Source organism: Scatophagus argus, chromosome 17 (genome assembly GCF_020382885.2).
Source record: "Scatophagus argus isolate fScaArg1 chromosome 17, fScaArg1.pri, whole genome shotgun sequence".
In the NCBI taxonomy this organism is placed as follows: domain Eukaryota; kingdom Metazoa; phylum Chordata; class Actinopteri; family Scatophagidae; genus Scatophagus; species Scatophagus argus.
In genome coordinates, this window is record NC_058509.1 from 9,889,234 (window position 1) to 9,899,689 (window position 10,456).

At 40.1% G+C, this 10,456-nt stretch overlaps 1 protein-coding gene across 2 annotated transcripts; it reads right to left on the reverse strand.

Annotated features, from left to right (window-relative positions):
* Nucleotides 1-6,325: 6,325 nt before the first annotated feature.
* LOC124074296 lies at nt 6,326-10,359 on the reverse strand. Of its 2 annotated transcripts, none has more exons than XM_046417045.1 (2): nt 10,210-10,359; nt 6,326-7,736 (listed from the first exon to the last, which is right to left on the reverse strand). In XM_046417045.1, exon 2 carries the CDS (start codon nt 7,679-7,681, stop codon nt 6,824-6,826), a length of 858 nt encoding a protein of 285 aa, XP_046273001.1. In that variant the 5' UTR covers nt 7,682-7,736; nt 10,210-10,359; the 3' UTR covers nt 6,326-6,823. The 2 variants fall into 2 exon arrangements, with proteins under 2 accessions (XP_046273001.1, XP_046273000.1); XM_046417044.1 differs by having other exon boundaries at nt 6,327-7,739.
* Between the last annotated feature and the right edge of the window lie 97 nt (nt 10,360-10,456).

The window sequence follows — 10,456 nt, forward strand, 5'->3', positions numbered from 1 at the left end:
TGTATGACCTCTTAGCTGTGCAGCAAGAAAAGAAGTCTTGAAACCTCACACAAACAGATGATTAATTTTTCTGCCTTCTAATAGGGGACACTCGATAAGACATGCTGTTCTGCTAAAATTAATTAGATGGAGCCTGTGTAACTTTGATTTAAAAAGAGGAGTTGAAAATTATAAGAAATGAATGCAATGATCTTCAATTCAACACACTCAGGGGTTTTACTGCTGTTGTCTCATATGGTCAGGTACTAAGTACGACTAACAGTACCAAGTAACTGGCATTACTGAGCCAGCTGGCTGACTTGCAGTCTTCTCTACTTGTGCTAACTTATTTTTGCACGTTGTCATATAACATAACACACTCTTGTAACAGCAAATACCTGTCAGGTTAGTTCTCACTGCAAACTCTTCTTCAGCGTCCTATTATTATTGTTCTGCCCAAGCCAATGAACTAGAGATTATTATTATTATTATTTATTTTTCATGCATTTTGGAACATTTGTGTAGAGGTTCAGTAATGTCTAGCAATGTATGTCCCCAACAATGTGAAGTATCACCGTGTAACATGGCTAATTTTTCACTACCACTTGTGGTGAAACTGCAAATCCTCTCGAGGCATTTCTAAGAAAACTGTGGCCACTGGCTGACAGAGAACTCTGTAAATGATCACATAAGCACATCAATGTAAATAGTACACACAAAAAGTCTTTCTTTGAGTTACTAACCAGAACTGATCATCATGGCTTGGCTTATTATGAACCATAAAATATCATTCTCAAAGGGATTTTCAACGCTTAAACTGAGAATAGCTGACATTGTTTTCATTATATGTTAGTTAAAATTACTAAAGATATAGATCACCATCTATGTTAAGTCCACAAATGTCTTCAGACTGTATCTAAATATGAAGGTTCATCACCATGAGCAATCCCTTACATATTACACTGTCATACTTTAACAAATATTTATCATAGACCATTTCAAAATCAATCATATGTTTGCACTTAAGTTCATGTTCGGTCACTTACTTAGCAGGTGGATACCAACAATGACAAAGCAGCAAAACATAAGAAAAACTGTCAAAAGTTATAAATTTCAGACCCATCCCACTCAGCAGTTACATCCAGTATGGCTTGGAGGTACACAATCTGCAGCTAAAGCTTTCTCCGACAAGGGAAGTTCAGGTAACGACTGCAGCAGATTCATCATTTATTCTTTAAAATGTCATATTGTGGAAAATGTTCAGCGCGATTTCAAATGACATCTTCAAATTACTTCTGTTGTCCAACCAATAGTCCAAAACCTAAAGACTCTTCACTTACTACCATAAATGAGAAAGAAATGCAGCAAATGCTCACACTTAGGAAGCTGAAATTAGCAAATGTTTGACAATTTTGCTTGACAAATGACTAAAATTGTCAATTATCAAAATAGTTGGCAAATGATCTTTCAATCGACGAATTAGTTAATCAACTAATATTTGCAGCTTTAGTCAGAAATTATTATATGCTACACTACTGGCAAGCTGTCAAAGGACTGTGTGTGCGTGTGTGTGTGTGTGTGCAAGTGACAAGGAGGGAATACTGAAGAGTCTCATGATAACAATCCATCACACAGTCAATGAGCCCTGTGCTGTAGCATAATGCCACCTTCGTATTGGCATTTATCACTTGTAAGCATGTGCACACACACACACACACACACACACCCCTACACCTACTATAGAGTCAGTATGCTTCAGACTATGAACGCACAAGGACAAACGTCTCACAAGAATCCCAAATAGCCAGTGATGTCACCAGAGTACATCTGGCCATCTGCAAAGCCTGCTGGTGAGAGTGTGTACGTGTGTGTGTCCAGGGCTGACTAATCTTGGCCGTCATCACAAATGCCCCACTGGAATCATCTATCACACTCTTTTCTGTCCTCCTCAGAAACACATCACACATGTAAGCACACACACACACACTATCGACTCCAAACTCTAATTCATCATCGTCAAGTGTTCATCTTGCCAAGTGTCCCCTTTGCCTCTCTGTCACACTATTGGTATTATTTTACTTCAGCAAGCTCACACCTGAGGCTGAGACCCATCTGCATACTTTGTTCCACACAAGTGCACATGATAAGATAAATCTATAATACATAAAGGAAGAACAGTGAACCTCCATTTACTGACACAACTGAAAACGCTTTTGCTGGTTAAAAATGTATATAAAAGGTGCAAATGGGGAATTATCAGCCACTAAATCTCTTCAAATTAACCTAAGGAATACACATGCATGGCATACCTGGACGTATACTAGTGAAGAAATGTGCATGCATGCACATATAGCCTATATCTTTATGAATGCGAGCGTGTGATTTCCCACTTCAAAAATGTCTCCATTCTCCTGAAAAGTTCATAGTTTTGTTCCATGATGCTAACACTGTATGAAAATGCAGTAGGAACACTATACAGACATATATGTCCTGTTTTTCATGGGTTGGGCTCGGCCCCTTACTTCCAGTGAATGGAAATCTTAATGCTTCAGTATACCAAGACCTTTTGGACAATGCTATGCTTCCATTGTTTCCAGTTTGGGGAAGACCCTTTTCTCTACCAGCATGACTGTGCCTCAGTGCACAAAACAAAGTCCATAAAGACATGGCATTTGGCGTAGAAGGACTTGACTGGCCCACACGGGGAGCTGATCTCAACCCCATCCAACATCTTTGAGATTAACTGGAACGGAGACTGTGAGCATCAGCGCCTGAACTCACAAATGATCTACTGCAGGAACAGACAAAGATTCCCACAGAAAGTGGAAGCTGTTATAGCTGCAAAGCTGTCTATATCCGTCTGTATTTAGAATGCACTGTCATTGAAGTCCCTGCTGGTGTAATAGTCAGGTGTCCCAGTACTCGTGTGGAACCTAATACTGGCAATTAGAAGGAAATCTTAGCACAACTGTATGAAAAATACAATCGCTCTGGACAACACTGGTTGGTTTACACCGAATGGTACAAGGGAGAACACAACAAATGATAACTCATCCATTACAGGCCTTACAAATATATACAATGTGCAAAATATTTGAATGTTTACTCCATTTGACTTGCATGTCTGCAAGGAAACTACACCAAACTCATATTAACACAAACTCCCATGCAGACAGGACTGGGGCCTGGAATTGAGTCACAATCATAGCTCTAATTTACCTCTACTACTATCTATCTACTTTTCTCCAGATGTTCAGATTTCAGAGTCCCAGGCAAACATTTAAAATATCTGAGTATGTAAGATCGTTGTCAGTCTTTGCTTTTCCATACACATTGAGATTAAAATCATTCTGGACATTAGATAAACTAAAGAAGGGTATAAAGTGTTATGTTTAAATGCATTTAAAGAGCAGCATTAGGATTACATTTGGAGGTAGAGCATAATGGCTTTTCTAAAACACTTTAAATCTAACAGAATATAACTGAAAGGCCAAGGAGATAAAGCAATTACTGTCTGGCTCACCTCCTAAGACCTCAAAATTTCATGGAGTCACATTTGTCCTTAGGCAACTGAAACGTGTGTCCTCTGCTGGGATTTGCAGCCCATCACACCGTTATGTAACCATCTTTGGGGACGGTTCCTCCCAGCACAGTTTACAGTTTTCAGGAGCTTGAAAACTCTGCTGAGAGTTTCTTTCTACATTTCTGAAATGATTTAAATGCAAATGGATTTCTCCCCAGGGATTAACTATCGCTTTAACAGTATATAACTTCATCAGCTAGGAACAATGGACCTGACAAAACGTAACAGTAACTAATAATTGCCTGAATTAATTGACACGTCAATGCATAAATCATTTAAAGCTGATAAACTAATCTTCAGAAGTTACACTGTGGTGATGATGGGTGGCCAGTTTGGGTGGCCTGAGGAATGAAACTTCTCATGAGTTCATGCTTTTTCTCATCCTTTTCACATATGTACACATTTTCCCTTCCTCTCTTTTTTTCCATCTTCAGTATGTTTCGATATGACAGGTATTGAGTATAAATAATGACTGAAATTAGTTTGCTACATACATGGGGATTCAATAGGCAGCAACGGATAAGTGAAATTCATGCACTGTCACAGCAGAATAACATCATGAATAGCACAACCAAGTTGATGGTGTCCTTAAAACCAGTCCAAAGATTATGTATTAGTGACTGGCTTAAACAAGCCAAAAAATAGTCTGGGTAATTATTAGTTCATATTTCCAGCTTACAAATAGGCCTTTTTGTTTTAACTCCCATCTATTTGCTCCTCACAAAGCCCCCCTGGCATCCTTCATTACAGTGATGAGGGTAACTGGCGCTGGTCGTCAAGCCAAGCAACTATCTCCACACCCCATGCCTGGTCTCCCATACAAATACGCTCCATTTTTATGCACTTAAATTAATTTTTGACAAGACTGAGAAAATGAAAACTTGTTTCAGTGACAGGACAAATTGTTGCCGGGGTTTTGTTATAAGGTATCATTTGCAATGGTGTACTGTCAGAAGGAATGAATGAATGAATGAATTTGTATACGGAAACAGGATGTGAGTGAGGCAGAAATGTAAACATTACAGGAAAGCCATAACAATACATAAGCTTACAGTTACAGCATTTGAGATGCATTAAAACATGTACTGCACTAGCAATGAGGAATTGGAATGATGTCTTTGTACTTGTAGTAGCACAATCAAATGAATTACTACTGCATATTGCACAGCTGCTCTCTCCACATACTGTACATAACCCTGCTCATTACCTTTGTTAATGCATAGCTCTGTCATGTTAACAGTTAAGCTTAGGCATGCATGTTGAAAATAGGTTACAGCTATGTATAGAAACACTGAGGGATGCTCCTGTTTGTGCAGTAATAATAACTCTTGTTGTGAAATGTTGTCATATTGCACATGATGACTGGTCAGAATTTGAGGAATTTGAGAATTTTTTATATTAATTTTTTTTTCTCATAATGGCATAACGAAAGGCTGTTAGATTTGAGCTTTGATTAAAAAAACTCCACTTAAAATTCACTACTGCTGACAGACTGTTGAAGCAATTTTGAAATGAAGCTACTCTGGAAGACATGAACTACATTTAAATAATGTTCTTACTCAAACAACCCCCAAAGGCATTAAAAACGCTGTCAGAGACACAAATTGAGTTTTAAAATGAAGTCAGAGGAATTTACTAAAGACACACACAAAACACACACATACTGACCATGAAATCTTAATCTGTGTTGAAAAAAAAAGACATCTGTGTGTCTGTACGTCCTCCAAATATCTCATGAAGTGTTTATCCCATCTACTTCACACTTGAGAGATGTATTGCTGGGGACCCAAGGACATGCATCCTTGAGACTCTAGTGCAATTTAACATCCCATGTTCTAATATGAAAAAATTAGACAGAAAACATAAAGCTGGCAATGATGGCTTACAGTAGACGGCGGTCGGCAACTAATTTTCTTTGGGTCGACTAACTGACTAATCGAGTGTGGGCTGCGACACTCTCCGAAGCCACAACACTAATGTCTGTTTATTGCCCCCGCATGTTAAAAGTCATGCACTGTTGCTGATATGGTAACGTAACATTAAACAGCCATGTGTGGGTGAGAAAATGGCTTAAACTAACTAACTGAAATAATTTCAGTTACTTGGCCCAAAAATATACTTGTAAGTGATCTTAACTGTAATACTTCTGTATAACAAATAGGGTCTGTTATTGTTAATATCATAACACAGCAGTGATGAAGAAATTAGATGATGATTAGGTGACTGATTAAAATATTTAAATATTATAGAAGTGTTTTTAACATGCATTAGATTAATTCATAGAAACCTAATTGTTAAGTACACATTATAACATGGTGACCCTTTCTCTCAGAGGTACTGGTTAATGCTACTTGGAGTTTTAATGTTAATGTTTTGATGACCCTATGCAGTCAGTGCTGAGTGTGAAGTAGTTTGGATGAGCAGAGAAAGCTGCAATTAGCAAAACCAGAGGCCAAACAATCGACGTCCTACAAACAGGCTCCTTTTGAACCAGCGCTGCACTGGTCTACATAGAAAACACATTGCTTTTCCTTTATTGTTCTGATATACAATGACTATAAGTCCTGTTTTGCTGTAAAATTTCAACAATTTTCCTGCGGGATCAATAAAGTTCTTATGTTATCTTAAAATTCTCCAATGTTCATGAGGCATAAGCATACAGACAAAACAAAACAAAATTAAATGTACCAACTTTGCCTCACACAGAACTGCCTGGGGAGATTTGAGCATGAGTTGGCAATGGGGGGTGGCCCTTTCCGACATCACTATATGCAATCCACCTGCATTTCTCACGGTATTAATTCTTATTTTTTTTAAAAATGAAACATATCACAGAAAAGGTTTTTATTCATAAACACGACATGTTCTATCAGGGCTCGTTTGCCTCCCACACATGGAACCAGCCATGTATAAAATGTTCTCTGAGAGACCCAGAGAGGCAGAAAAACAAACATTAACTCTGCACTGTGTTTCTGAAAATAGCCTTTCTAATTAGTCAGCTACAGTCAGTGCATTTGTATCAGCACAGTTTCTACAAGGACATGGCAGCTGACACAGCCATCATGCAACACCAATCTTAGTTATTATTCACTGACATCTAGGCCACTTCTAATCAGAAGTCACACAAACTAAGATCAAAATGATTACAATAACCAATTTACTGATGGTTGCAACAAGCAATCTAACTGGATGGATGGATGAATAATATGTCTTTAAAAAAAAATACTCCATCAAATGCAACCAGACGTCTGACTTAACAGGTCAATCCATCAATTTTTTGCTTCGAGAGAGCCAGACTCCCTCTGCCAGTTCCTTAGTTCTCTCTGACAGCCTCCATTCTGCCCGGTAGCGTAAATCTTCCTTCTCATCGCCTGAATCTACCAACTCTATCCTCAGGAATGTTTCTTTCTCCAAGATCACTGATGCTAACATCGACTCTGTGGCTTGTCTGACTCTTGGCAATCTGGGGGAGGAACGAGAAACCCCACGGCAAGGGGGTGGAGCACTTCTAACCCCCCTGTTTTTGACTTCCTCTTCCTCAGGTTTCGCCAGTGTTATATCTCTGTCATTTAAAGTAGATGTACTTGAAGAGCTCTCATTGGTTGATCTGGAGCTGATGGATGACCACGTGTCCTCTGATTGGTCGAGGTCCACTTGATATGCTAGTTTGGCGTTACTTTGTCTGTTGATGGACAGACAAGGAGGCCATCGAAGGGAGAGACATCTCGTCACAGCCAGCCATAATTCCTGAGGCCTGAATAAACCTGGCCTTGGAGGTTGATTTGTTTCACAAAAAGTGTCTCGCTCCTGCAATCGCACACGCTCCGCGGCCAATTCTGCCTCCACCACTTCAGTGATGGGTACTCCATTAGAGTTCTTGGACAACAGTTCTTCTCTGTGCTCATTCGTTGACTGTGGCTGATGATCTTCTCCAAAGCTGAAAGAGCTGCTGAACCTCTGGCTCCTTTTCATCACACGTTCTGCCTCCACATCTGAGCATGACGATGACTCTTCATCTGATGATGAGCATCCACATGGTGACCGCTGATCTTCCTTTGACTGCAGCCGTTGATTCTCTTCGGACTCAGAGGAGCTGCTCATCCTCTGGCCTTTCCTCATACTTGAGCAAACAGGTCCTTGCTTTTGCCTAATCAGTCAGCTGCCTAGTGCTGCTCTTCTTACAGGTTTACAAGACAGAGATTCAAAGGAAGAAATGTAATCAAATCTAAAATAACAACAACAACAGCCGCAGCAGCCCTGCTAGCATGGCACTTTCTGACATAATCTCTGCTTCAAGAGGCACAGCTTTGGCTATGGATGGGCAGCGATGACGCTGTGATGTCATGTGCCCACACACAAACACACACACACACACACACACACACACACACACACAAACCCCTGCATGGCTATGTGTTCACGCTCCATTCGAGTGAGCGGTGACTTGCCTCAGAGGGAAGTGATGTCACATTGCATGATGTCATACATAGCCACAAATGAGGAGTCTGCAAATGGTCTGTGTTTGTGAGTACAGATGGTAAAAAAAAAAGATGCCCTACCCCAAAAGACTGACCTAGATGTGAAAGAAGGGACTCTTAATAGATAAAAGCACTTTTTTCCTATTCACCTTATTCTAGTTGTTCTTGCTATTTTTGTTTCATTCGTTTTTCGTATTAAATTCCATAAATGTTGCAACAAGAGAAATTTGTGAAATCTGTTATTATTGGATGAGCATTGCTCTATAGTATGCCCAATAAAAATATTACAAAATACAGTATAAATCTAGTATAAATAAAATTATTATTCAAAACAGATGTTTTTCATTGAATCACAGACAGTTGTTCATGTATCCGTTTACTCTTGCATGCATGCCTGCTGTTGTATTTCAGAGGGCTGTGGGACAAAACAGACAAAACAGATTCCCACCTACTGCGTACCTGCAGGTGCTCCATGTCTGGTAGTACACGAGTGTATGTGCGCGTGTGTTTCTGTCGACCCCACGTCGACAGTGGACCTCAGGTCACTCGCTATCATCCTTGCTTGCCATTTATGGTAATAAGGGCTGCTCAGAGTGCACATCTGCCTTGTCACTTTCTTACATCACAGCAGGGCAGAAGGACACTAGCTGCTGCCGACTCCAGGCTGGCTGACCATATCACACACACTCACTGCAGCTGATAAGATCTGTCAATTATTGTACGTAGGGGGCTGCATATCACTGAGATGGACAGAAAGTCTTTGAAATGCTTGGGAGCACTTTCTTGGACATTAACATTTCACAACACTAGGAAACACTAGTTTGACATTCTGGCACAGATTTTTCTCTAATGACTGACAAATTACTCTTAAAGAAAGTGAAAGTATGTAAAATAAAGCTTTGAGGGCCATGTTGGTAGAAATAAAAGAGGTTTATGATTGGAGTATAACTTGGTATAATTATAATTATGTCTAGTACAGTATATTTTGTATCTATGTCACACCTCTCTTCGTGGGAATGAGGCCATAGTAGTGAAGTTGTTAACAGTTGTTGTCGCTCACTAAATTTACATAATCATTAACCACTGCTTGGTTAAAAAACAATCACTAATGTTTTTGATATCTGAATGCGATAAACGATTAAATGCACAACCTCTCCACTGACCAATCAAAGTTACTTTAACTCTCAAACTCCACAGGTAACATTTAAGAACCTGATCAATTTGAACAAACCACCGACCTTTTACTATTACAGACTAAAACAAGGCTGCCTGTAAATGATTTCAGCTCAGTCTGTCAGTTTTTTTTTTTTCTTATCTTGACAAGCTGATTAACAACATAAAGACAAAGAGGCATGCAGAACAGAGGCACCCTCTCACATGCTGTATGTAAAATTTGGATCAATACAGTAACTGAGGTGACTGTGCTTAGCAGCTCCTTCTGGGTCCTGCTGTATGGGAGTCTCTGATGATACGTCAGGGGTGCAGTGGAAAGAACGCACAGAAACACAGAGAGGCACCCAGCCTCAGCTCTAAAATGTCCCCTGGCAGACTAACACAGGGCTTGGCTCAACACCATGCCTCTGTAGGGTATGCATGGGAGTGTGCAGTTTTCTGCAGTGTCTTCTGGGTTGGCTGTCTCCCACTGTGGAAATTACAACACTCTGTTGCTGAATACTATACTATTACAGAGTAGGTGTCATGAAAAAGATGAAACTGAATAAACATTTCATTATTATTGGCTCTTGCCAAGGCAGAGCCAAACAACACTTTAGTAGTCCGGGGCGTCAAGATGCCAAACAACCTTCATCACTGCAGTTTTATTATGATTAGATTACACTTCATAGCAACCCTGAAGACGGGAAATTTGCTTTCATCTTGGACCTTGATATGGTACATCTTAAATAAAAAAAAAGTAATGTGTCACTTCAGTTTTTAAACGTGTCTTCGAGGACAAAGAGCAATATGCTGGCCCAAGTGTTACACAATGAGGTATACTTAGGAAACGGTTGAAGACACAACCGGGCCGCCATCATGAAAAAAACATAAAAGCTTTGGACAGCAGATTAGCAAGGCGGAATGTATTCCCGTTAACGGCTATTTCTGGGCTGTATCTCCATACATTATTTACACAAACCGAGAGGAGAAGCGTATACAAGCCATTAAACTCACCCCGAGGCCTGCTGAAGTTCGCTAAAATGTCTAATTCATTAGGAGCAGGTGAGTTGAAAGCCATTTTAGGTCTCTACATCAAGCGAGCCAGGTGAGGGCGCAGTGGACTCCTCACACTTGCAGGCACGGGAGGAAAGCTTGAGCCAGAACAGCATGCGGATGTAACACGACTTCCGATTGGTTGTAATTTTGCAGCGATGATGTGAAGCTGGTCATGATTGGACAGCTGTGTGTAGGCGGTACCGTT

Coding starts and splice junctions, on each gene's coding strand:
- LOC124074296 (XM_046417045.1), bottom strand. CDS start 7,681: ATGAGGAAAGGCCAGAGGATGAGCAGCTCCTCTGAGTCCGAAGAGAAT.